This window comes from Chlorocebus sabaeus, chromosome 17, assembly GCF_047675955.1.
Source record: "Chlorocebus sabaeus isolate Y175 chromosome 17, mChlSab1.0.hap1, whole genome shotgun sequence".
Classification (NCBI taxonomy): Eukaryota; Metazoa; Chordata; class Mammalia; order Primates; family Cercopithecidae; genus Chlorocebus; species Chlorocebus sabaeus.
Genome location: NC_132920.1, coordinates 74,720,439 through 74,748,426, shown reverse-complemented (window position 1 = coordinate 74,748,426; position 27,988 = coordinate 74,720,439). Strand labels below are relative to the sequence as shown.

The 27,988-nt window shown below is 37.5% G+C and overlaps 1 protein-coding gene across 2 annotated transcripts in view; it reads left to right on the top strand.

The window, feature by feature from the left end:
- Positions 1 to 27,988, top strand: part of COL12A1 (collagen type XII alpha 1 chain) — a 124,176-nt gene that overhangs the window by 58,731 nt on the left and 37,457 nt on the right. For both annotated transcript variants that reach the window (XM_073006170.1, XM_073006171.1), the window contains exons 22-43: positions 256 to 395; positions 943 to 1,072; positions 2,502 to 2,644; positions 3,301 to 3,430; positions 5,352 to 5,492; positions 6,603 to 6,728; positions 10,125 to 10,264; positions 10,493 to 10,625; positions 10,733 to 10,753; positions 11,490 to 11,632; positions 14,218 to 14,347; positions 15,076 to 15,215; positions 15,648 to 15,777; positions 16,992 to 17,134; positions 18,097 to 18,226; positions 19,142 to 19,284; positions 20,943 to 21,072; positions 23,800 to 23,919; positions 24,999 to 25,145; positions 25,918 to 26,034; positions 26,195 to 26,341; positions 26,892 to 26,966. In XM_073006170.1, coding sequence (XP_072862271.1) covers positions 256 to 395; positions 943 to 1,072; positions 2,502 to 2,644; positions 3,301 to 3,430; positions 5,352 to 5,492; positions 6,603 to 6,728; positions 10,125 to 10,264; positions 10,493 to 10,625; positions 10,733 to 10,753; positions 11,490 to 11,632; positions 14,218 to 14,347; positions 15,076 to 15,215; positions 15,648 to 15,777; positions 16,992 to 17,134; positions 18,097 to 18,226; positions 19,142 to 19,284; positions 20,943 to 21,072; positions 23,800 to 23,919; positions 24,999 to 25,145; positions 25,918 to 26,034; positions 26,195 to 26,341; positions 26,892 to 26,966 — 2,799 coding nt within the window. The remainder of the gene's footprint in view (positions 1 to 255; positions 396 to 942; positions 1,073 to 2,501; positions 2,645 to 3,300; positions 3,431 to 5,351; positions 5,493 to 6,602; positions 6,729 to 10,124; positions 10,265 to 10,492; positions 10,626 to 10,732; positions 10,754 to 11,489; positions 11,633 to 14,217; positions 14,348 to 15,075; positions 15,216 to 15,647; positions 15,778 to 16,991; positions 17,135 to 18,096; positions 18,227 to 19,141; positions 19,285 to 20,942; positions 21,073 to 23,799; positions 23,920 to 24,998; positions 25,146 to 25,917; positions 26,035 to 26,194; positions 26,342 to 26,891; positions 26,967 to 27,988) is intronic.

Here is a 27,988-nt window from a genome sequence, read left to right as displayed (position 1 = left end):
AGTTTGTAAGAAAGAGGAGGATCAGGTTTTAAGGAAAGACAACGAGCTCATGTTTTAATCTTCTAAGGATAAAAAAACCTTTTAGTTACCTATGCATAGAGGTCTTACAGGTGATTTACTGTAGCTACTTAGTATGTGAAAAGAAGTATGTGAAAGCTTAGAATATGGAGCGTAATATTGTTTCAATGTAATTTCAAATATTGTCACCTTTCTACAACAATGAGAAAAGTGTATACCCTTTATTTCCATTTGTAGGTGATTTGGAAGCACCTTCTAACTTAGTTATTTCTGAGCGAACCCATCGTTCTTTTAGAGTGAGTTGGACACCACCTTCTGACAGTGTGGATCGATACAAGGTGGAATACTATCCAGTTTCTGGAGGGAAACGTCAAGAAGTGAGTAGGAACACCTACAGCTTCTTCCTTACGTTGAGATTGGGTCCTCCTCATTAGGGCTCTGAGAATAATGTTAGGTGAGGGGCAAGAGGGATGAAGAGGGGCCAGAAATGAGTCAAGAATAGTGCTTTCTATTCTTGACTTTGCTAGACAGGCACTTCCATCTGGCTTTAATTAAGGGAAAGAGCTTTGCTTAAATTCTTATGGTTTCTAAGAACTGTAGAATATCACTATGTTTTTTCATTAAAATTTAATTAGAAGATGCTTGATTTATTTATGAATTTGTAGTAGAATCAGAGAGTTGGCAAGGAACATTAAAAATGATCTATTTTTACCCATTCATTTTACAAATAAAGAACAGCTGGGAGAAAAATTATATGAATTGTCCAAGATCTCATTGTAATCTGATAGTTTCCAAATGCAAAAGACAATGGCCTAATTAAAATATAGTTTCTAAGCTCACTGCAGTTAACTACTTTGTAAATATTGTAGGAAAAAGGGAACTGATTATACATACGTTGTTGATCTGTTTAATTTCCCCCCCTAGTTTTATGTGAGTCGAATGGAAACTAGCACAGTGCTGAAAGATCTGAAGCCTGAAACTGAGTATGTTGTCAATGTGTATTCTGTGGTAGAAGATGAATATAGTGAGCCTCTGAAGGGGACAGAAAAAACCTGTAAGTCAGATTAGAAAATTGTTTCTCATTGCTTTCTTTCCCAAGATAAAGCATGATGGCCCATTTTTGCCTACCTTCCAAATAATTTCTTTATTCAACATTCATTCTATAAATATTTACTGAGTGCCATCTTTGTGCAGGTGCCCAGAAAATGCTCAGTGGTTTTCTACTCCTACTGGCTGCTCCTGCCATTGTGGAGCCCCACTGTGGAATAGGGGGTCACTGCCATAATAATCTAGAGGGAAAACAACCTTTAATGGAGTTATTCACTTCTTAGAGTCTTTAGACTTTTGCTCTCAAGAAAATCTCCTAAAATGCAAATATACCTTTCAGGGGGATAATTTTATATTTTACTCAATTGTTATGTGATGATATTTTATTGAGGAATAAAGCACATCAGGAGTAAGATATGAGGAAGGATACCATGTGGGGAGTGGGCCTAAGATCAGGAAGAAGAGCTGTACAGCGATACCGATTTCACTTTTGCTAATGGCCAGAGCTCCCTGCTGCCAGTGAGATCTCTTTTCTTTCTGGCATCTGGTCTTTGCTAGAGAAACTCTAAGGGCTTTGGCTTTGAGTAGCACTTTTGGGGTAGATGTTCCTTGCTCCTGTTCCTGGTAATGCTTCCAGAGGCGTATGAAAATATTCTTTCCTTCTTCTTGCTTCTTGGTTGGGCTCTAGGGGGAAGAAGGAAAGCCATTTTTAAGAAGAAGGAGTAAGCATCACTCTCTAGAGCAAGAAATGACTTTATGTACTGCTCAAGTTTTAGATCCTTATCTCTTCTCTTATATCTCTTTATATTAGACCATAGGAGGTGAGAAATAATGGATTTTATAACTGGCAGGATTAATATAATAATTTCTTAAAACTTTGAACTCAATATTTGAATAAAAAATAATTGGAAGCAATATGGGTGTTATAGGGAGACTGTAAACTTTTTTCTCTGCTTCATGGGTTTATCTTCAAGAAGCCTATAAATCCCTGGTGTTCCAGTTATTAATGTATAGTGTTCTTATTTTAAACTTATTTTTTGAAGAAATATAAAAAATAGTGTTGATTACATATATATAAAGTTCTGTGATTGAAGAATAGAAATAGTCAACTTAGTGATGTTCCAGGAAAAGAGAGTAATGTATCAGGAAGTTGGTATCCATTGTATAGACTCACTGGAATGTTATTTGAAGCCTGAACTTTAACATTTTTCCTCTATAAAATAGTGGTAACATATAGTCTTGAATATGAAGTGCAATGAGCAATGCAAGTTGGATTTTTTTGGGGCAATGGGAAGGATTATATTAACTCTTGTTGATTTCTCACAGTAACCCACTGTCTAGTATATACAAATATCAATAATTGAGTAGGAAACAATGGTTAAAAATGAGTGGAATGAAAGGAACTAGACTGATGGTCTGCTTTTCTGTTTTGGAAGTGCCAGTGCCTGTAGTCAGCCTGAATATTTATGACGTTGGCCCTACCACCATGCATGTGCAGTGGCAGCCTGTGGGAGGAGCTACTGGCTACATCTTGTCATACAAACCTGTTAAGGACACAGAGCCAACAACACCCAAAGAGGTAAAAGATGTTTGTTTCTTTAACATTGAGTCTTCCCAAGACTTTATAGCTTTATAGTGCCTATTATACTGCAGTTACTTATGAACTCATTTATAACTTTACATACACAATGGAAAAATAGAAAAGTAGGTTTGTGGTCTGCAACACATTTTAGAAAACATTGGCGTGGACTGACCACAGTGACTGACGCCTATAATCTCAGCACTTTGGGAGGCTGAGGTGGGCGGATCACCTGAGGTCAGGAGTTCGAGACTAGCCTGACTAATATGGTGAAACACCATCTCTACTAAAAATACAAAAATTAGTCAGGTGTGGTGGCATGCACCTGTAGTCCCAGCTACTCAGGAGGCTGAGACAGGAGAATTGCTTGAACCTGGGAGGTAGAGGTTGCAGTGAGCTGAGAGTGAGCCATTGCACTCCAGCCTGGGTGACACAGCAAGACTGTCTCAAAAAAAAAAAAAAAAAAAAAAAAAAAAGAAAAGAAAAAAAAGAAAAAAAAGGAAAAAATCATCGTGGAAAAGGAAATGTAATCTTATAAATGAAAAATACAAGCTGTATTATAATCTAGTACAAATAGACTTCAATGGACTATCCCAAAGATAAATGGAAAAGTTTGATTTGAACATCTTATTTCTGCTCTGCATATCCATGTGCAGATGCGTTTGGGGCCAACAGTGAACGACATGCAGCTGACTGACCTTGTTCCCAACACGGAGTATGCAGTCACTGTCCAGGCTGTCCTGCACGACCTCACTAGTGAACCCGTCACTGTTCGGGAAGTCACCTGTAAGCTATTGCTAGTTTTATTTCCCTTCTTATTGCTGTGAACCTAATGCTCATTAGAATTTATTTCATGTGATACTAACAATAATTTGATACTTTATATATAAAGTTACAGAGTTATTACTTTTGGCAATCAAATTTGAGAATAAATATCTCAATTCTAGATTTATGGAGGCATCTCAAATTGACTCTAGGATGTGTGTTTTTTTCACATTTAACATACCTGGAATTAAGGTGTTTTACAATCAATGGTGTCTTACTATTATTGCCCTTGGCTAGGTGCCAGTCAGGATGTACAGTGTAAGACAATGGTGTATCTTATGAATGATGTTGTCCTAGATCCATAAAATATGACATATAGCATTGATGAGAATGAGAATGTTGAGTGAGTGTTATTTTGGAGGAAGACATCGGGTTTAATATCAAGGTGCTCCAAGTTCTTGTTGATGTAGAAACTCTATGGCACATATGAATAAGTCTGTTTCCGTTAAGTGATTTAATCTATTTACCCAATGCAAAGACATATTGATCCCCTATAATATGCCAGTCACTGGGCTGGATGTTGGGATGCCATTATGAAATAATACAAAGCAGCATTTCTCTGGTTTGCATTTCTCTTGTGTGTGTTGGTCAGCCTTTTGTGTACTTCTGTCTTGTTTCACTAAGCATTTAGGTGCTTTTTTCTTGAAGAGTGACAATGATTACACTTAGGCTTCTTGCCTTACCCAGCTGGTATTTGCTTCATGCTTGGGGAGATTGACATGCTGGGATAGATGAGTTGGCTTAAATTTAATGAGTCTTGGCCCACACTTCTGAGAAAATGAAGAGTTTTGAAGGAGCTTGGAGGAGGAAAAAGGGACTAAGGAAACAGAGCGTGATGGGGCAGAGAAGAGAAAGATCCTCTACAGGATGGGTCATTGTAAATTAATTGACAACAAACAAATATTTATTAATCCTCCTTTATATGTTAGATCCTGTCTGGGGCTGGTGGTTTTGTGAAAATGGGATAGTGGCAGATGGAAGGAATGGGGAGTCAGCCAGGGATAGACGCATGTTCTGAAAGTGCTGAGAGAGGAGACCCAAAGTCACAGTGAGATTAAAAACAAATATGGTCACAAACTTGGGTGTGGTGCTGGATTGGAACAGTAGAGGAAAGGAGGGCAGAGAGAGGCACAAGACAAAAATGTTGGAGAGATGGAGGCACAGAAATGTGGAAGTGGAGCTAGAAAGTTAGGAAGACAGACGTAGAGTCAGAGAGAGCCAGAAAGAGTCTCTACAAGTTAAACTAGTCAAATGGGCAGCTGGAAAAAGCAAAATACATCTCATATTACCGGAGAAAATCTCCTCATTCCTTATGCTCCTTCCCCCTTTTTTAATGGAAAGTTATGTTAGATTTGGTAAGCATTTATCATTTTGATTTTCTTCTAACAATTTAGGTGTCTAGGTTTTCATATAAGCTTATTGGATGCTTAATGTTGGCTCATCTTCATTCTTCACTCTCTAACTTTTTTTTCTGTCACATTCTTAAGGCTGCATAACTCTATCAATTTTGTTTTCTGTCTTAATTGAGTTAAATATCTGATAAAGAAACATGAGCTGTACATTTATGATGAATTATGATTTATTATGGGGTTGAGCAGCAAGAGATTGTTTAAATAGTGTGGAAGAACAATAATATATAAATGAGAAATAAGCCTTGTGATAACAGAAAATTAAATATATTCTATTTTTGAAAAACCTTCTTAAGAAGAATTCAGTCTAGCTGACAGAATCATGGTGCTTTTATCATCATAGCTATTTGTTTCAGTTATTTTGCCAAACACCTTTAAATTTTCTCCAAACAACTTCTTGAAAGCTTGTGTGGATGCTTTAGAGCTTTGTGGTTGAGAAGCACATCTGGATTTAATATCTCGTGCCTCTCTAGTGCCTTTACCCAGACCTCAGGATCTGAAACTCAGAGATGTGACTCACAGCACTATGAATGTCTTTTGGGAACCTGTGCCTGGAAAAGTGCGTAAATATATTGTTCGATACAAAACACCAGAAGAAGATATCAAAGAGGTAGGTTGAAGATGATAGTAGATGTGACAATATTTGTTTTCCTGCTAGGTTTTAAAAAAGAACTTTATCAAGTATGGATGATAGCATGTTTTGAATACTTGTCACTTTGTTAGCACAGTGTTGAAAACTTGTGATATTAATAAAGCAGTTTTTGAAAATCAATAATACATTGGACTGTCTTGTCAAAACATAAATGTTTTGCTGTGTGATATTAATCTCAAAAACATCATCCCTTGGTAGATACAAAGTTATCAAATCTAAATGGTATTTCCTTCTCATCCAGATTCCTTATATGGCTCCCTATTCTAAGAATTACTAGAAAATGTCACAATGTTTCTAAAAATAAGAGGTAGCAAGAGGATGCAGCAATGAAGAGGAGGAGTTTGTCAGATAACAGGAAGATAGGACACTAGAGAAGGGAGGAGTATACACAGAGACACAGAGAAAGGAGGAGTATATTGTTAGAGGGGTGTCCTTTTGCGAGTGTTCTTGTGGGAGTTCCATGATGACTGGGTTCAAAGTTAAAGCAAATTAGAAGGGCTTCACGAACCAGCAAAACTTGTGTGTGCTTGAGGGAGTATTAATGTCAGAATCTCAGAGGCATTTTTGGAACATACGAGTCATTTCTCTAAGCACTCAGTTACTGGTTCTGCTGGTCATTTGTGGGTTATACAAAAGCTACTTGATACAGGTGCACACATTTATTTCATTCTGCATTTTCATTTAAAAGGGGTACAATGGCCAGTGGATCTCACAAGGTTCTTGTGCATAGCAAATGAAATAATGCAGTGCATAAGAGACCATTGCTGAAACAAATAATGCAGTGATATAAAGGGAAACAGGCGGAAAAATGGTTAGGTGGTTTGAATACATAGGCAGTCATTATTTTCTAGACAATCATGTGCCATGTGGTCTAGTACATACATTTTTTTTCCAGTTTGGAAGTATTTAAACTGTGTCCAGTTTCTGGATTCTCATGTAAATGGGAAAACATTACTCTTTTCTGATCACAGGTTTTATATTCTTATGCTAACAGGTACATACACAACAGAGAGATATTAAAAGTAAACCCTTTGTAAAAGTAGTTCCACTGCTCTGTTGCTGTTATAGGTAGAGGTGGACAGATCAGAGACCAGCACTTCCCTCAAAGACCTCTTCTCACAGACCCTGTACACAGTCAGCGTTTCTGCAGTACATGCTGAGGGGGAGTCCCCTCCAGTGACTGCTCAAGAAACTACCCGTGAGTTGTGCTCCTGCTCCGTGGATAATGGGAAATAACACTTTACATGCACGTGTAACTCAATTTACTGGGTCATTTTGTTTCTTAATGCTACCTTTGCCGGCATTTAATAATGCTTGGATTCATAGACTGTTTTTCACTTATTTTCTTTGGAACAAGGTGTCCCATCTTCTATCTTTGCATCCATTCCTTTTATGGTACTTTCCATCAGCCACTGTCATTAATTTATCTTCGAACTACAACTGCTTGATGTGCGCCTGGGTATGTGTGTGCATGTCTGTGCAGTGGGGTGGGCAAGTCTTCTTGACGTATGTTGCACATTTGCTTTGGAAAAGATGCATTATTTATACAATTTTTTGGGGTGTCTTACTATACGTGAAGTGTTATCAAGGGTAACAAAATATAAGCGTCTTTGCCCTCACTGGTTCATGATTTAGTTGTGGAGATAAGAAAAGAATTAATCGAGAATCGAGATCATGTAAGGAAGGTCAGGTGGCACTGAGATTATGTGTTGTCAGATTTCAGAGGAAGGGGTGAGTGCACTGTGAGTGGGGTGCGGGGGGAGACAGGCAGCCTGCCCGGACCCTGCTTCCTGCAGCTCCTGGAGATGTCAGTTCCTCTCCCTCCTGTGGTGTCTGCATAGTATCTAATGCAATCATTATTGCCTGTTGGTCTTTCGCTATGGATTCCACTTCCCCCTTGCTCTCTCCTAATGAAGGAAGAGACGTTTTGCTCAAGTTTGTATCTCCAGTGCCTGGCACATAATAACTTAACCCAGTGCTCAGCCCGTTACATAATGCAAATAGCAGTAAAGAAACGTTAAGACCTAGAGCCAGCAGTGCTCCAAACAAAAATAATGGGAGCTGTATATATAGTTTTAAATTTTCTGGTGTCCACATTAAATAAGGCAAAATAGATGGATGAAATTAATTTTGATTATGTTTTATTTAACCCAGTAGATCCAAATATGTCCATTATAATTTCATTAGCTATCAGTACAATAATTATTAATGAGACATTTTACCTTTTTTCTGTAACAGGTCTTCAAAACCCAGTGTGTATTTTACACTTAGAGCACATCTCAATTCAGACTAGTCACATTTTAAGTGCTCAATAGCCAACTACATGTGGCTAGTGGTTTCCATAGTGGACAGCACAGGTCTAGAGAATTTAAGCAACTTGCCCAGCCACATCCTGTAATCTATTGATGGGACTGATACTATAGTCTGGAACCTTTTCCTCCTTTCCAGAAAATTCCTCACTAAAGGCTCAATAGCATGTTTTTTAGTGCCCAGCTGCCTATACCTAATTAGGGCATTTTGTCAAATGTTATAACCTGCTTTTTTTTTTTTTTTTTTTTTTTTTTTTTTTTTTTTTTTTTTGAGACAGAGTCTCATTCTGTTGCCCAGGCTGAAGTGCAGTGGCCTGATTTAGGCTCACTGCGAGCTCCGCCTCTCAGGTTCATGACATTCTCCTGCCTCAGCCTCCTGAGTAGCTGGGACTACAGGCGCCTGCCACCATGCCCGGCTAATTTTTTGTATTTTTAGTAGAGATGGGGTTTCACCATGTTAGCCAGGATGGTCTCGATTTCCTGACCTCATGATCTGCCTGCCTCAGCCTCCCAAAGTGCTGGGATTACAGGCTTGGACCACTGCGCCCGACCATAACCTGCTTCTTAACTTCAGACATATCTACTTCTCCCTTTTTGACTCTGCTATTTTCTTACCATTTTAGATCTCTTAGCAATTTCATTTGTTTTCTTGGCTTAAGTTCTTACCTGGTAAGGGTCATAGCTGGAGCTAAGAATTGATGCATATGCATCAGTAGACTGACAGCTTTGCATAAAAATAACATAACAGGTGTAGTGAACAGAAAAGGAAGTCAGGAAGAAAGGCTAGTGAGACAGGTAATTTAGTATAGTAGATTAATATTTTTAATATATATTTTCAAACCTTAAGATTTCCAAATAATTTTCAGATACGTTTAAAGTACATTCTTAATAGCTGCTTTGTTTTGCAGTTGTGCTGGTGGAAATAGTACCACTGTCTTTATCTCAATGGGCCTTTTCATTGTAATTATTAGAACAAATTTTTAATGGCTCTGGGTTTTGTGTAATTAGCTTTGAGTACCAAAAAAAGAGAGAAATAAGTGACAATGAAAGCTCAGGAATAGTGGCAGACATAAAAAATGCTTGTGCTGCAAAACAGCCAGAGGACCTGGTCAGCGGAGGGGCTATGAAAGGGGATTTCAGCAGTCATTGGGGTCTCCAGGTGTTCAGTTCTCTGAACAGAGTCAGCATGTTCTGCTTCATATCATGTTTAAGGTTGGTGATCTATAGGAAGAAGCTATGTGTGTGTGTTACCTGGATCGTAACATGCTCAGAGTTCCTTTCCTGTGGCAATACTCCTAGATTGGAATTCACTGTATGTGTAGCAGTATGTATGTATGTTCTAATCAATTGTCAGAGTGCAATACTTTAGTGTTGTTTACAGCTAGACAGACATTCTCATTTTTAAACTGCAGTGGTATGTGTGGTTTTTAAAAATAAAAATGAAACTGTTTCCTTTGGGTATCAGAACAACAAATTATGAACAATAAATGAATAACTATTTCCTTGAGAATCATCTTTAATGTATAATATGTTAGCATACCTAGTTTATGACATTCTTAGTTAAGAAGGACTTCTTAACTCAGAGTCTATGTATGTCTCTGGGGTTATTGATAGACTGGAGAAGGTCCATTAACTCTGATATGTAGGCCGAGTTTGTGCTTTGTGTATTGTGTATTGCTGTATAAAAGAGTCCATGGTGTTGATTTGATTCTTAAAAAGTTGGAGAAAGGTACTAAATGGTATCTTAAAAAAATCATCATTTAGCCGGGCGCGGTGGCTCAAGTCTGTAATCCCAGCACTTTGGGAGGCTGAGGTGGGTGGATCACGAGGTCAGGAGATTGAGACCATCCTGGCTAACACGGTGAAACCCCATCTCTACTAAAAATACAAAAAAATTAGCCGGGCGTGGTGGCAGGTGCCTGTAGTCCCAGCTACTCGGGAGGCTGAGGCAGGAGAATGGCGTGAACCCAGGAGGCGGAGCTTGCAGTGAGCCGAGATAGTGCCACTGCACTCCAGCCTGGGCGACAGAGCAAGACTCCGCCTCAAAAAAAAAAAAAAAAAAAAAAAAATCATCATTTAAATAGAATATCCTTAATAACCTATTATATCCACAGAATGCTTGCAGTTTTCAGAGCTCTAGGAATTGGTAAAATATTTGGTTCTAAGCAATGTATTCAATCAGTTTTCAGATGTCCATTAACATAAAACAAGGAAGTTTTATTATATTAAATTGCATTTGTAGCTCACATTCAAAAACTTAGTCTGCTTGCCTTTTCTCATGATAGGACCCGTGCCAGCCCCAACAAACCTAAGGATTACTGAAGTAACATCAGAGGGTTTCAGAGGGACCTGGGATCATGGAGCTTCAGATGTGTCTCTCTACAGAATAACTTGGGCACCTTTTGGGAGCTCAGATAAGATGGAGGTAGTTAACTCTCTTTATCTTTCTCTTTGTCTTTCATGTCCCATTTAATTTGTAAGGAAGCTTACTTTAAAGAAGTATTACTTTTGTTGTCAATAAGCATTTATTGACATTTGAGCTCATGACATGCATCAGAGCAGGAGGAACATCTGGCTAAATAATGTAAACAAACTGACATTGAGTGTGGAGACTTATTTTTGCGTGGATATGTTTTTGTCCTCTTTCTCCAAGACCATCTTAAATGGAGATGAAAATACTTTGATGTTCGAAAACCTGAATCCCAACACCGTCTATGAAGTTTCCATTACTGCCATCTATCCTGATGAGTCAGAAAGTGATGACCTGATTGGCAGTGAGCGCACACGTAGGTGTTTAGCTTTCAAATAGGACATTGATATTTTAAAGTTAATTTTTAAAAAATAGGGCTACAGCTATATTAGTAATGTGTCCCCAAATTCTGTTTTCTTTTAGTGCCTATCTTAACAACACAAGGTAAGAATTTAATTTGCTGAATTGTTTGAATGAACAAATAATGAATGAATGTATGAATGAAAAGTACCATAAAATACGTTATAAGTAGGTTATCTGCTTTTAAATCCTAAGATGTTCACTGAGAAGTCTTTTAAGTAGGCTTTTCTTGAAAAACTTTGCTTTGCTACTACTTGTTTTGGAGTGTATTGATCAGCTTGGGGTGCCATCACAAAAGATTAGACTGGATGGCATAAATAACAGAAATTTATATTCTCACAATTCTGGAGGCTGAGAAGTCCAAGACCAAGGTGCTATTCAATTCGTTTCTGGGTGACGGCTTTCCTCCCGGCTTATAGCTAGCCAGCCCTTTCTCAGTCTCTCTCACTTTCTCACTCTCTCACATGGTGGAGAGAGAGAGAATAAGCTCTCTCATGTCTCTTCTTACACAGACTAATCCCGTTATGGCAGCCCCACCTTCATGACCTAGTCTAACCCTAATTATCACCCAAGGGCCCCATCTTTAAATACCATCGTATCGGAAGTTGGAACTTCTACATGTCATGTTTGTGGGGACAGAAACAAAATGAAAGTCCATACTAAGGAGTCATTTAAGAATCAATAACCATTTTTATTGGGGGGTCAAATTTAATTATAAACTCAGAGGCATAGATTTCTCTGGTTGCCTTGGGAGCTGTATATATTTTAGGGGGAGGCATTGTTCTGTCTGCTTACTTTTTTTTCAACAATCTTCTTTCAGCTCCCAAAAGTGGCCCACGAAACCTTCAAGTGTACAATGCAACATCTAACAGCCTGACTGTTAAGTGGGATCCTGCTAGTGGTCGTGTGCAGAAATATAGGATCACTTATCAGCCTTCCACAGGGGAAGGCAATGAGCAAACGGTAATTTTTAAATAAAAATTATAACTTGGATAAATTCTACCTATTTCTTTTCAAACTCTTTTTCCCCCTCAGTGTTTAGTTAGTCATACTTACTTTGTAAGGGATATTAAGATTTATTGCATTGGATGGATCATCTGACTCTTTAGCTGGCATTCCACGTGGAGTGCCATCATGGAGGCTCAATGGATGTTCTCATGAGAGATGATAGTTGCTCTTCCTCATAGCCCCAAAGCACGAGGCATGTGCCTCAATGCATCCATAGTTCCTTTAAAAACTATTAGTGCTGTATTATCTATGAAGATATCCAGATAGTTTTTGTATCTATGTTGACCTTCCATTCCTCTCTCTAACTTAATCAAGTGCTGAAAGTTTGCTAAACTTACCTATAATGTTTATTTTCTATTTATCTGATTTTTTCTCTGTTTTTTTTTTTGCATGTCATTGGCTATCTTCTAGATCTGGTGTTTCTAGATATGGGAGCCTGTTAACCTAATTTACACTGTTTTTCATTTTTCTGTTATCCAAATGGAGGTCCCCAAGAAAGATGGTAGGACTGTAAACTCAGTCTTCATCCTCTTTCTCTTCCTAGTCTTTCCTTATTTAATAGAACCTTTTTCCATTTTACCTCCCTTACTTTAGTTCTCTGGTTTTGGGCTTTCTACAACTTTGCCTTTTGTAAACTATATAATTAGAACTGCATGCATTATCCTAGGTCAGGAAGCCCCATGATTTTTACATAGGTATGATTATGTTTTCTGATTCATTTCAAAATAAATCTCCAGTTTTGATGAGGTACAGAGTTTTATTGACTTTTTTGGCTATAATATTTTTATATATAGCCTTAGAGACACATGTGTTATTAACCTTTAATCATCTGACTTGCTGAGCTTAAGCAAATGGGTCATATCTCTTATCAGTTTAGAGGTATTAGCCAAGGTAGAAGTTGGCATTAATCTAAGGTTTGCGGTTAAAGATCTCTGGTACTACCCAGTTAGTAAGCTTAGCTGAATCAGAAACCTTCCCATCTCTAGTGTGACTTTGAGTTGGTCTTTTGAGGCTTTTATAGCTCCAGTCTTAGGTAGTATGATGCATTTGGACTGAGTGTTTGTTTTAGGTAAATATATTATCATTAATAAACTTAATATCAACTGTAATCAATAGGCTTTTATATGAAAATAAGACAAATTAGATGGACTGATATATTAATTTCAGAAACAGAACTTCCTTTTTTTCTATGGCATGCCAGATTTTGGTAAAACTACAAGTCAGGAGAAGTTTATTCTTAACATTTCCCATCTTGGGGACATTGATGTTCCAGCTGCTTCTCCTGAGTCTCTTTTACTGTCTTCCAGCTGTTTGTTATCATAAAGAGTCTCATAAACTTATCCTCTGGAAAGTATGAAGCCCTTAAGCTTTGTTAGTCTTTGGGGTACTTGGATTTTAATGCTAGTCCATGAAATCATGACAATGATGAATAACTGATGCTAGAATTATTTTGGGGAGCTGGATGGGAGAGGTAGGTAGATGCCCCTCTGCTTACTCATAAGGGAAGTTCTCCTAAGTAGGCTTTCAGATTTGTTATGCATCAGGTTTTTATCAAAATGGCTTACACTGTTATTGATACTTTTCTCTCATAACCTCAAATATGAAATTTGTTAAAATTAGCCATGGTAGTTCAGTTTGTCCATAGTGAGGATGACGACTGTGATTCGCTGGGTTTTTTCTCTGGAATTCAGACTACTTGAGTGGATGGGTGCTAAGTTGGAAACATCTGGTTTGTTCTAGCACATCCAGCCATCTACATGTGTACTCATTTTGGGCAGTGTGCCATTTTCATGCGATTTTAATTAGTATGACATAAACATCTGAATTTGGTAGACTGTTAATAAATTGTACAAATTTTCTTTCAACAAAATAGCTAGATGGCCTTAAGTAACGAATAAAAACTTTAAGCTTCATAATTAGAGTAAATTGAAAAGCTTCATACCACAGGGCTGGTATGATGGAGACAACTGGAAACCCCTGATCGAGTGTGGCCTGGCAAAAGGTCTGGTCATGTTGTTAACACAACTAAGGCTGTTAGAGTGACAGTGTTCTTGGGGGAAACACCAAGAACTTTATACTGTATGCTGAATCATTTTAATGTGTTTCTAAAGCAAATAGAAACATCTGTTAAAAAAGTAAGAATAATGTTAAGTGGTGTGGAGCCTCTAAAATTATGCAATTCTTTGGTATCTTAAAGTCTCTTTGTAGCTCACTTATGATTAATGCCTTTTTTTTTTTTTTTTTTTTTAAGAGTTCTGTGAAATGTGTTTTGGATGAAATTTTGCAGTGCTAGTGGCTAGCAAGTTGAAATATCTTTTTGGGGTCACCGGTTTAAAGCTTGGAATTCTTTTTGTGATTTGAGGTGCATATTTTACATTTAAAGTTATACCATAAGATGTATTTTAAACCTTTGCTGTGGTTCGTAATTCTAGAACTGGACAAGGGTCTCAAACAGCTTCCCTGTAGAAAGAACTTTTTCTAACAGATTAGTGAGATGGAGAGAGCAAGGCTAACACTTACCAAGACCCTTTTTACTCAAGACCACAATAGGAGGACGGCAGAACAGTGTGGTCCTGCAGAAACTGAAGCCAGACACTCCTTACACTATCACCGTATCCTCTCTGTATCCTGATGGTGAAGGAGGTCGGATGACGGGAAGAGGCAAGACCAGTAAGTGAAACCTGAGTTCCTATAGCTTCTTTAATAGCTACTATTAGAATGGAATCATCTCTTTATCTGGAAACACTGGGGTGACACAAAGTTTTACTAATATTTAAAAATTCATTTACAAATAATATTAATAGTTTATTTATTTATTTTTTTTTGAGATGGAGTCTCGCTCTGTTGCCCAGGCTGGAGTGCAGTGGCATGATCTTGGTTCACTGCAACCTCTGCCTCCCGGGTTCAAGCTATTCTCCTGTCTCAGGCTCCCGAATAGCTGGGATTACAGGTGCCCACCACCACACCTGGCTAATTTTTAATATTTTTGGTAGAGATGGGGTTTCACCATGTCAGTCAAGCTGGTCTCGAACTCCTGACCTCAAGTGATCTGCCTGCCTCGGCCTCCCAAAGTGCTGGGATTATAGGCGTGAGCCACTGTGCCTGGCCATATTAATAGTTTTCAACATCCTTGCTTGGAATTATTTGTCTCTATTTGTGGAGAAAGATGTTACTTTCTAGGATAGAAAGGTGCTCTAAGACAAAAATGTCATGTGGATAGATGAGACATATGCATCAGACCGATGCAGACACAGTGTGTGTCATTTATTCACTACTTCAACAAATGTTTGTGTGGTGCCTGCTATGTTCTAGGGTGCCTGGGAGATATCAGTGAATCTGTGTTTCATGTGTGCTTGATTGTTAGCACTATACTGTCATGGGGTTTCTGTGCATTTCAGAACCTCTAAACACTGTAAGGAACCTAAGGGTGTATGACCCCTCTACCAGCACCTTGAATGTCCGCTGGGACCATGCAGAGGGAAATCCTCGTCAGTACAAGCTCTTCTATGCACCAGCAGCAGATGGTCCAGAGGAACTGGTAATTATTTCTTGTAGTAAAAAATGCTAATTTGTTTAAATGGTAGCTGAATGATTTAAAAGTGGAACTGTAGGAGTTAACCAGTTTACTTTAGAGTGAAGAATTTCATATTCATTTAATAAGACTTGATAGAGGGTAAATAGTTGATGCCTCAGAGCCTGGGTAACAGGGATTGGGGCCAGGATTCTTCCCCCTGGTCAGGGGAAGAAGTAGGCATTCTGGGAAGTTCTAAATGGGGAGTATTGGGTGGCTGGAGGGGTACAGGGAAATATGTAACCTCTTGTAACAGGTCACGTGGGGGCACATTATTACATCCTAATATTACAGAACCTGCTTCTTGACTTGGTCTTGAGTTGGTATTGTATTATTTGAATTATTATTTCTTTCACAGATTTTTCAAGTCAGTGCTTTATGTTTTATTAAAATATTTAGGTTCCAATCCCTGGGAATACCAATTATGCCATTCTTAGGAATCTCCAGCCGGATACCTCGTACACTGTGACGGTAGTTCCCGTTTATACTGAAGGTGATGGGGGACGCACATCAGATACTGGAAGGACATGTAAGTAATAAGGCCAAAAAATTAATTTTTCATCATAAACGTTGCTTTTCATTATAAAGGCTATAAAGGCCCATTAAAGAGAATTAGGAAAGTTTGGTATGATAGAATTAAAAACATAAAAATTAGCCATAGTCCACCTTCCTAACACCAAATGTTAACATTTTGTGAAATAACACATTTATAATGGCATCTTCTTTTGAAATGATAATTTTAGGATTTGGAAAAGTGCATATAATCATCAGTGTACTACTTTGCTTAATCTTTTCCATTGACAAAAATTCATTGAGCTTTGCTTTATGCTTTATAAATTGTTGTGAAGGACTGTTTATAATTGGCTTTCATAGTGCAAATTGTTGAAATCTGTTCGGCACATTACTTAATTTCATATGTCTTTGGTTTGTTTGTTGAAGTGCTTTTTTGATCTTAAAATCTGTATGCTTTCATTTAGAAAGCCGTTTATAGTGGTTTTACTGTTTTTTTTGTAGTATTGCTTAAAGGCTTTTGTGCAGATTTAGAAATACTTCTTTGGCTTTAAAAATATACTTGCTGATGGTTAAAAGGAACCAAGCATGGATGTCTTTTTTGGTAAAAGATTAGTGGTCTAGGAAGATGATGTTATTGGTTAAATTAGAGTTTGGAATTAGTACATCAATTTAATTGGTAGGTTTTTCTAAGTTCCTATTGGGACACTTAATTGAGAACTGGGTATATCTTATTTTTCTCTCCTTTTACCTTTTCTGTTAATCACAAAGATATTGAGTAGCAATTGTTAAATGAAGAAGTAATGAGTGGTTGTAACTAGCGGACCGAATCAGATGAGCTTAATGGCTGTTGTCAGATTTTACTTAGAAGGCAGACTCTTGAAAAATGTCTCTTCTTGCTCTCTCCATGACCTATACTGGAAAACTGAAACTACTTTTCCTATATCTTTTCTCGATCCCATGACCCTTTATGGCCACTCCAGTTCCACCACTGTTATTAACTTGTTTTTAATTGAATACAGTGTTGCTTCCTTATAGACAAAGGCCATGCTTGCTAACTTTAACTAAATTTGGATTTGGAGAGTTTTAATCTGCCTTTGTATGTAGGTAATTAGAAACATAAAGAAGATAGCATTTTGTCCTGTTACAGAATGTAGGTTCTGGAAAAGTGATACAAAAGCTTGAGATATATAAACAGACTTAAGAAATAGATGTTGGCCTTCATTTCCTCAGTGATGAGAGGACTGGCAAGAAATGTCCAAGTATACAATCCTACACCTAACAGCCTTGATGTTCGCTGGGACCCTGCACCAGGACCCGTGCTGCAGTACCGCGTTGTGTATTCCCCTGTGGATGGCACAAGACCCTCAGAATCTGTAAGTAATTTTGTCATGGAAACTGCATTTCATGATGAATGGAGTCACACATTTGTGTCATGTTTGATAACCTGGGAGAACACAAACCACAAACATGCCAGTGTATAATACTTAAATTATTGTTTTTGATGACTTGAGGTAGGTGTATTAATTATAGGGTTAGTAAGAATAAAAAGAATTTTGGGAAAATGTGAATTAGTTGGATGGGTTAAAAACCCAGTAATAAATGTAAGTAATTGCTAGAACTTGTCGATATGTCTTTGTTATGAAAATATTTTAAAATTTACCTTCACTGGTTCTTACAAATTGCCCAATCTATCTTTAATTCATAACATTATTCAGTTTTGTAAGTAGACTTAACAATTTAGAAATCAGAAATTGCTAATTTCAATAAGCATAGTATCAGAATACCTATGGGAAAGTAAATGTATAAACTAATTGAACTTATAAGTCTTTGCAAAAATAAACAATGTTGATGAAGATAAACAAATGATAAACAATATGTGCATTTGATAAGAACATTGATTTTCATGTCCATGTATGGTAGAACATATTAGACAACTTTACCTGTATGCATTGCATGGAGTCTCTATTTCAAAACAAAATCTCCCCCACCACAAGTAAGAGTCCCTATTCTTGTGTGTATTTAACATGCAGGATGTTTTTTGAGGCAATATCATGAGACTTGTATGTTCTATTTGAGAATCTTTATAATAAATATAAATGGAGATAACTGAAGCTACTAAGGGTCAAGGATGAGGTCACTTTTTTTGGAAAGGGAATTTCTGAGGACAAATTTTGTTTAGTGATACGGTCTGGGTGGATCTCATGGAGAAGCACAGTTGGCTTCTGATGTGGCTGGGCTCAACATTTTGTTGTAAATACTATTGTGATGACTGACCGAAGACTTGGTAAGCATTTGAGTTGTTGTCAGGCAGAATTTGGCGTTTCCTCCCCTGCAGATAGTGGTGCCAGGAAACACACGCATGGTGCATCTGGAGCGGCTGATTCCGGACACACTCTATTCCGTGAACCTTGTGGCTCTCTACTCGGATGGAGAGGGAAATCCCAGCCCTGCCCAGGGCCGAACGCGTGAGGCAGAAATCCTTTCTCCATTCCATTGCCTTGTAGCTAGATAGGCAGGGCTTCTCTGGCTGGGTGACGGGTGGGAGTGGGGTGGTGAGAGATGGGTGCTTTTCTGCCTGGAATCCCCTACCTTCACATTCCAGGCGAAAACACTGGGTCTGTGACTGTTGTTTGTGTGACGTGAACTTCATCTGTTCGTGTTCTCATTTGGGACATGAGTTAAGGAGGGGTTTTTCCCCTTTTTCTCCTCTTCCACCCTGCATCTTCCTTTTTTCCCTCTTTCTAGTCTGCAGTGAGTCTTCTTACCAAATGGGGACTTTGGAAATGTGAGGGTTTAGTTGTTACGTTTTATCGAATAGATATGGTTATAGTGGTTAAAATAATTCTCCTTTTTCCTAGTCTACCTTTTTTTTTTTTTTTTTGAGACTGAGCCTATGTCTGTCGCCCAGGCTGGAATGCAGTGGTGCGATCTTGACTCACTGCAACCTCCGCCTCCCGGGTTCACTCCATTCTCCTGCCGAGTAGCTGGGACTGCAGGCACCTGCCACAACACCCGGCTGATTTTTTGTGTTTTGGGAAGAGACAGGGTTTCACCGGGTTAGCCAGGAGGGTCTCCATCTCCTGACCTCGTGATCCGCCCGCCTCGGCCTCCCAAAGTGCTGGGATTACAGGCGTGAGCCACCGCGCCCGGCCTAGTCTACCTTTCAAAGCTAGCTCTAGGTCACTGGAAGTTCAGCATGTAACCATAACTCTGAAATACACTGCTTATGATTTCACATTAAAACCATAAATGTGTATTTTATTATATGAGAGGAAACATCCGAGCGAATGGTGAATGAAACACATGCAGCAACCCCCTTAATCTGGTCTAGGTCATGCTCACAGGCAGACAACAAGCTCTATTGTGTTTTATTTATTTAGTACCACGGAGTGGACCAAGGAACCTTAGAGTGTTTGGTGAAACAACCAACAGCCTTTCGGCAGCCTGGGATCATGCTGATGGGCCAGTTCAGCAGTACAGGATCATCTATTCTCCCACTGTTGGTGATCCGATTGATGAATATGTAAGTCTAATACTCATTTATTGGCACATTTTATCATCTTAGCTGAATGGACGGTGAAGTTAAACTTCTTTAGAGGTATGCTGTGAGTACAGTTGAGTCCTTGATAGTCACACTTTATGATTTTTCTCTGACATGACTTTGGGATCACCCAAAGGTGCTTAGTCTTTCTGGCCTTCCATACCACAGAGAAGCACTGTCTTTGGGTTCATTTTTATTCTAAAGACAGATAGGAAAACTATCTTATCGCATGATTAACTGAACATTTCTAACCACCTAATGACACCACAGGAACCAAGTTTAGTGAAATATGATACCTATCATTCTGGAATGTCGAAGTTAATATTCAAATAGTGTATTTATCCAACTCTTACCCTTTCCTCTAATCTAATTCCTCTACAAGGTCTCCCTTAAATATTCCAGTGTTAATTGATCTCTCTTTTCTTTAAGCTTAACATTTTGTGGCACACATTAGTTTTGTAATATACATACTCTCCTATTAGTTTCAAACTTTTTGAGTGTCATAGTTTGTCTTTCCAGAACCAGATTCAAGTTTCTGGCAGCTTCCTCATAGCCCTCACTATGCACATCTATTTGTTATGGTGGAAAAATGGAAAAACTACTTTATTTGAAATTTAGTGATTAATTGCTGCGATACGCTTGCAGAATATTGCACAAGATGTTGATTGTAAATTAGGTCTGTGGTTTGCCATCTTTTTACCACATAGATCGTCTTAGATAATTTTCCTTCCCTGAGCCCCGTGTGATGAAATATTTCATCTACTGGAACTTGATATAGTAACCTTTAATTCAAGTCCCTACTTTTATTAATGAGAAACACATGTAACTACCATTTATAGTTTCTGATCAAAATGAGATAAACAGTACTACTATAGTTAGTTTGCCAAAGCAGAGAAACTCATGGTTAGTGTTTGTGCAACCTTGCCATGGGCAAATAAGTAATTTCCCTTTACTTTCTGAAAACATTAAAAATACAATTTATCATTTGTAGTTATGGGACTCCAGGCCAGGATTCACTGGCATAGCTTATCCATGTTGTTTGTAGAAACAAAACATAGGTTTAGAAGAGAGATTGAGATGTCTGGTTCATTTCTTCTTTGAAGAGGTAGTTGAATGTATTCCCATCTTTTTCAGCTAACTAGTATCAGCCAAACTGATATTTTTGAGGCCAGAAACCTCGTCAATTTTTGCTCACCAGTGGATTCTCAGTAGCTAATACCTCCCACTGTGCCTGGCCCGCAGTGGGTACTGGGTACATATTTGTACATGAAAGCAGAACATGTGATGATGAGATCTGAAGGAAACAAACTTACTACTGAGTGCTGGAGTACTCAGTAAGGTGTTCTGAAGTGCTGTACATGGCATTGCTTTCAATACAGTTTTCTTCAGAGATGTTAAGTCACATGGCTGTTAAGTGGCTGATCTGGGGTTTGAACCCAGATCTGTCTGACTCTAAAACCACTCTCCTATGCTGCAGAGAAGAAGTGAAGATAGTTTTTCTTGTCATGAGCCTTGTGCAGCAAAAATAAAATGTGAAAAAAACTACTATTACTGTTTATGGGAATACATAAAACAATATTGTCTTTTGATCTGGAAGTCTTCTAGATGGTAGTACATTTATAATTTAACTTTCTTTATAGACCACAGTCCCAGGCAGAAGAAATAATGTAATACTGCAGCCCCTGCAACCTGACACTCCATATAAAATTACTGTTATTGCTGTTTATGAAGATGGAGATGGTGGCCATCTAACAGGAAATGGAAGAACTGGTAAGTGTTTTGTACTCCCCCTTTTTGTTTCTGCTTTGAAATTGTTAAGATCTTAATGTTGCTTTTTTACCTTTTAAAACCTCAAAATTTTATCTTTACCAGTATATCTCAAATACCACACTAATATTGTATTATTTGTATTAGACATTAAATTTTGTCAAAATGATGACATGTGAAAGGAATTTGTTTTTAACTTTTTAATGGGTCACTAAGTGAAGAAAAAGAAGACCATCTACATATTTTTATTTGCTTAAGATAGTTCCAGTTCTTCTTTGGAAAACCACTGCATATTCTCTGAATAATATTTCAATTGGTATGGTGTCAGTTAAGGTTATAATTGTTAAGTCAATATAGTATCAGTAAGAAATATTCCATTGTGATTGAATCTTAAGTCATAAATACAGAAGTGAGATGACCAGCAATCATTTTCTGTGTACAAATTTAGCTTCTTCTAAAAAGAAAAATGTATTTTTTATTGTACTAAGCAATTTACATAGAATTATCAACATTCAGACCCATTTTTACACTATACTGGTGGTAATTTCTTAGGGTTTAAAAATTCTCTAAGGTGGTTGCTTGCTACAGTCACCTGAGGAGCTTTAAAAATACTTATGCCTGGGTTCCACTCCCAGAGATACTGATGTAACTGTGTGAGGTGTGGGCTGGACCCGCTGATGTTCTCATTAGTGTGCAGCAATGGCTGAGAGTCACTAGTTTAGCACAAAGGTAGGATGAACTCTAGATCTGAGTTTTGTTACTGGTAGATACTGGCATTGCTCTTTTATACTTCATTCACCAAAAATCTACTTAAGTAACATGACTTCAGGTTTCTTTCTGCAGTCACTTGCCAAAAGTCTTTTTGAGCTTAAATGATCTTGACAATATTACAGAATTTAAAGAGGTGACATTTGAAAGCTCCTAAGGGGGGGAGAAGGGAGGGGGGAGGGATTGCATTGGGAGTTATACCTGATGTAAATGACGAGTTGATGGGTGCTGACGAGCTGATGGGTGCAGCACACGAACATGGCACAAGTATACATATGTAACAAACCTGCACGTTATGCACATGTACCCTAGAACTCAAAGTATAATAATAATAATAAATAAAAATAAATAAAAAAGAGTTTAAAAGAAAAAAATAATAAAATAAAATAAAATAATAAAAATAAAAATAAAAAAAAATAAAACGGGGAAAAAAATAAATTGTGCCAGCAAAGAAGAATGGATGAATGAATGATTTGTAGTGCTTGTATATACTTAACCAGGAGATAGGACTAGTCTAATCTGTGGACTGGAAACCTTCCCATGGGTCACTCATAGGGAAGGACTTTACAAGCGTATTTATCCATTGGTTATATAACCCTTACATAGGTTCTGGATTTCATGCAAAAACTCTATAGTACTAAACTAGATCCAAAAATTGATCCAGAGGTCCCTGAGGGACATTAGGGGGATCAAAGATTACTTCCATTTGTTGTGGCTTAGTTTAACTGAGTCTGGACCATAAACGGGGTATGAATGGGAGACTTACCTGTGCAGATACTCAATAAGGGTCTGTTTCACGAATGAGTGAGTGAATGAATGAATGAATGGGATTAGCCAATCTCTTTCTGTCCTTGCCCACTTCAAGTCATCTAACTGGCTGGATCACTAGCAAACAAGACAGGGAACAAGAGCTGAATGAGTTCACATGTCTTTCCCACCCCCAAGCCATGATAAAGCAAGCAGGCTTCAAAGCTCTGGTATGATGTAGGAAGACAAGTTGAAAGGAAATGAAAAACGAAAAGGAAAAAAAAAAAAAAAAAAAAGAAAGCTCCTAAGGGAAAAGCAGGACTAGAGTTGACTCAGCTCAGTCTCTCAAGGTCAAGAATCTCTATTTATTGATATTGTTGTCTACAGGACTGAGTCAATGGAGACTCACATGACTCAAGATGATTTTAACAACCTCACTTTTTAAATTTTTTCAGATTTTAGACTGTATTTTGGGACTTTCCTGGGGAAAATGGCATATTTCAGAATTTCATGCTTATCAAAATGGATTTTTAAAAACTAGATCTTGTATTTTCCAGGAAGGGCCAAAGTCATGTTTTGTTTCTCTTATGAAAAAAAAGTTTTTCAAGTTAGATTCGTTATTTGCATAATGCTGTGAATAGTAAACTCAGCAACTACTTAACATGTTACCTGAACAGCATTGATTTTATAAGTTGTGGGCTTGGGGGCAGTATCTCTGGAAGCTTAAGGATTTTTTCTAGGTAATGCTGGTGGAGGATAGAGAGGTATAGGGAAAAAGCATTATTAGGTAGCTGTGTGGTTTTGGGCAAATAATATCTTATGTATTTGATGAAGTGGTTGGACTAGATAGTCTCTAAATTGCTTTCTGTGTCTAACAATCTGTAATCTATGACATTCTAAAAGTGGTTTGAGATCTCTTTTATTTTCTATAATCCTGAGTCATAGAACGTTTCAGCTCTGGATACTGCTTCCTGCTGAGAAGGCTGTTCTGGAAATCACTAGTTCTTGAGTCTATTTGAGTTGCTATTTAAATTTGGAAAACTATTCAGCAGTTTTTGAATACTTCAATGCCTTTTAATTGTTTTCTGGATAAAGACATTATGGGATATTATGAAATTGCTCCCACTGGGCTTCCCTAACCAATACTTTTAAAGTTCTGTGCTCTCGCTGTGTGCCAATAAAAGGTCAGTAATGTGTGCCAATGCTTGTTTTCAGTGGGACTCCTTCCTCCTCAGAACATACACATCTCTGACGAATGGTATACAAGATTCAGGGTGTCCTGGGACCCTTCACCCTCTCCAGTTCTTGGATATAAAATTGTGTATAAGCCAGTGGGTAAGGAAGTGACTTTGTCATCATAGAAATGCTTTGGAGGGTTATTTGCATATCAGGGTATTTTCTCTTCCATCCCCCACTATTAGGTTCTCCTGAGAGTTCAGGTATCACACCAAGCTTCCTGTCACCAAAGGCAATGTTTTTGGCAATAACATTTTAAGCCAATTATCTTAAGTACCATTGTTATTATAGGTATAGATGAGATTCTAATTAAATGTCATCATTAAAAAGTTTGACTTGGTTCATAAAGTTGCACAAATCAAAGATGCCTGTCTTCAGACATCCTATATGATCATGAAATAATGAATATTCCATCATTATACCTCTGTATTTTCCCCACTATACCCAGGTATTATTTTATTTTGGACATAGATTCCATGCAGTTTATTCATGACAGCCTTGCTTTCAAATCCCCTCTGAAATTTTCACCTAAATTAATATCACCTGGATTAAACTATTTGTTATTTTTGTTTTAATATTCTGTCTATATGCTTAGCGAAATGGGAAGAAAAATGCTCTTCGTACCAAATTTGTTAGGGCATACTTCTAAGAGTATGAACTGGAAAAAACATGAAGGAGAGAAGGCGAGAGAAAGGAAATAAAATTTGAACGTATGTAAGAAATAGAAAAAGAACTTCAAAAAGAAAGTGGGGTTGGTAACTAAGGACTTTAGCAGCCAAAGTATGTGGAATGAGGTCCAAGAAAGAAGTTCTTAGATCGTCTCTACAATAAATGAGAAAGTGTCAATTGAACACCTACTATATGCAAAACACTATGTTGGAAAAATAGGGCTTGAGAAAGAAGCTTAAGAATTCATTCACTAAAGAAACATTGATTATATACCTACTATATTCCAAATGCTGTGCTGTGCTTTGAAAATAGGAGGGTGAAGAAATCAGTGTCTGCTTATAGTTTCATATTTGCCATATAATGTAGCTTGTGCTCCAGTGAGTAAGTGCATGAGGACTATGGAATTAATGGTGTTCATGATTCCCTTTGACTGTAGGATCTTTAATTTTATGCAGAATTTCATGCTAGTGATGGCATGTTTCTGTGTATTTTTGTGGTTGTTAATAAAGGTTCCAATGAGCCCATGGAAGCCTTTGTTGGAGAGATGACATCATATACCTTACACAATCTCAATCCCAGCACCACCTATGATGTGAATGTTTATGCTCAATATGATTCTGGACTCAGTGTCCCCTTGACAGATCAAGGCACTACATGTGAGTCATGGATGTTTTCATGGTTGTAAGAAAAAGTGTAGTAGAAATTACCAAGTCAGCCTATTCTAATTTTACTGTAATTATACATGTGTAATGTAATTATACATGTTTCCTCAGCATTATGTAGGCAGGCTATTTTGTGTCTGGGTAGACAAAATACCTATCCAAATACATAAATATTATAATTGAGTATATAAAAATGTATACGATGAGAAATTTGTGTATTTCACATAAAATATTATATTTTGAATTTTAAAAGATAAAAATTATAGAAATTATCATTTTATTCATGAATGACCTGTAAAATTAGATCTGTGATGCTACTTAGTTCTTCCTTACGTTTGATATTAAGATATATATTACCTAAATCCATTGATTTAATTTGACTTAATTATTGAATCATGATTAGTGATTCAGTCCACAGATATATTTTAATGACACCATTGCTTTGATAACTATTTAACAACTTAGCAGATAGCCTTTTAGAAACTGTTTTCATTATTTTCCATGCGAAGTTTTTGAAATTCTTAGTTGTGAGAGGGACTATACGGAATTTCCTTTCCTTGAAAATCAGTGATAGAAAGGGGGGTCTATTTTGGCAGTACCACATTTTCAAATACGATTCATGTATGTTTCTTCTAAGGAAACATATTACGATTTTGAACTTTTTTTCAGCCACAGTGAAAGTTTGAAAATTGTGTTATGATTAAAAGTATATATTTTTGCTTTAATTTACAAAGTGAATCTCTTTCTTTCTTTCTTTATTTTATAGTATATTTAAATGTAACAGATCTGAAAACTCACCAGATTGGGTGGGATACATTCTGTGTCAAATGGTCAGCTCACCGGGCAGCCACCTCCTACAGGCTAAAACTAAGCCCTGCAGATGGTATGTGTGTAAAAAAGAAAAAAATGATCTGGAGCATGTAGTGGAAACATTTTAAATTTCAGTAAAGAAGATACCATTTTGTTTATAACAATGATATATAAAATTGTCTTGAAATATAATTGATGATGACACTGGCATTTTCCTTTGTTGTCATAATCAGGAACCAGGGGACAAGAAATTACAGTGCGTGGATCAGAAACCAGTCACTGCTTCACTGGCCTTTCACCAGACACTGATTATGGTGTCACTGTTTTTGTGCAGACACCAAATCTCGAGGGACCAGGAGTCTCTGTTAAAGAACATACCAGTAAGTTTTTGAGAAATCTGGAAAGCCTTCATAAGGCTTTAGAATAGAATGCTCTAGGTAAGGAAGACTTAAGTGAATCCTGTGCAGGTACCTCTCCCCAAGAGTAGCAATAATGAGAGGATGATGGTGAGTTCCTGAATGTGAAGTCTAAAGCTGGTTCAGGACCTTTTTCTGTAGCAATTGCAAGTTGTCCCTGTTATCGAGTTGGGGCTACTTTGAGGAAGGGCTAAAGGAGGGAGAGATGGCTCTCGCTGACAGTGAGAAGGTGAATTCATATTAGTCACTTTTGCTCATTTGACCCTATCTGAAGGCCTTACATTTTCCCTTTAGATCTTTTTTTTTCTGTAGCTGTAGTGGATGTTGAATGACTACCAGTGACACCAAATTTGGATGGAATAAAATCTCTAGTATGTTAGTACTGATGACGGTTGTGTCTCATTTTGTATGACTTGATTTGGTATCCAGGATTTAAATCGCTCTTAAAATTTACTTTCTGGGATATAAAATGTGCACATGGTGTGTTTTTATAATTATTATTTTTAAATTCTAGCTGTGAAACCAACAGAAGCCCCTACAGAGCCACCCACCCCTCCTCCCCCTCCCACCATTCCACCAGCCCGGGATGGTAAGTACAGCTAAATAGGCAATACATTCAGCTGATAGGGAGCTACAGACTTCTTATTTATGCTGCATGTGCATCATTTACAGTTAATATAGAACATTTCTGATTTCTTATTGCTGCTGAAGAGTTTTTAGACTGAAAGAGAAGATTACCAGTAATTTGTTTCTCTCCATCTCTGGGCACATTTTGGTGTAAATAAAATCAGTCATAAATTATTCCAGCTCTTCAGTTAGAAGTCTGTTTCCTCAGTTTTACAGATTTAGGTCTTCCATGATCCATGGTTACATGGTGGACATTTCTTTCTGCTAACTGCTGGCATTAGTAAGCACTGTGAACCCTTTTGGCTATATTTACAACCTAAGCCTTGAGGCTGTTGGCTTTAAAATTCCTGGTGTCCATCCTGAGAAGTTCCCTGGATTACACAAAGCTAAAAAATTTTCCATTCACCAAAATGTGAAAGATAATTGTAACTTGCAGTGAACTGGTAAAACGACATACTGATTTATTAAGGTTGGTCTCTCAGCATTTGAGGGCAATTCTTTAGCACTTTATCAAGCTAAATTTTAGTTAAATAACTACTGGATTATTCTTTTCTCATATGCTGTTTCCAGCATTTAATAGAAAATATTTCAGATTTTAAATATATTTTTATTTTATCTTAGAAGGATGTAGAATGTTACAACTTTATTAAACCTATTATATAAGTAAAATTAAAAATTAAAAGTATGATATTGTAGGGTAAAATAATAATGGGTTCCTTTAAATTAGATATAGAAAGAAATTCAGTAAATAATCTTGGTTTAAAAATAAGTTTTTTCTTTTTAAATAGACTTTATTTTCTAGAGTAGTTTTAGGTTCACAGCAACATTGCAGGCATGATGCAGAGATTTTTCATCTCCCAGACAGACTGCCCTTCGCCACCACATGCCCAGCCTCCTCGACTGTTAACATCCCGCATCTGAGTGGTACATTTGTTACAACCGATGAACCTACATTGACACATCATCACCACCCAAAGTCCATAG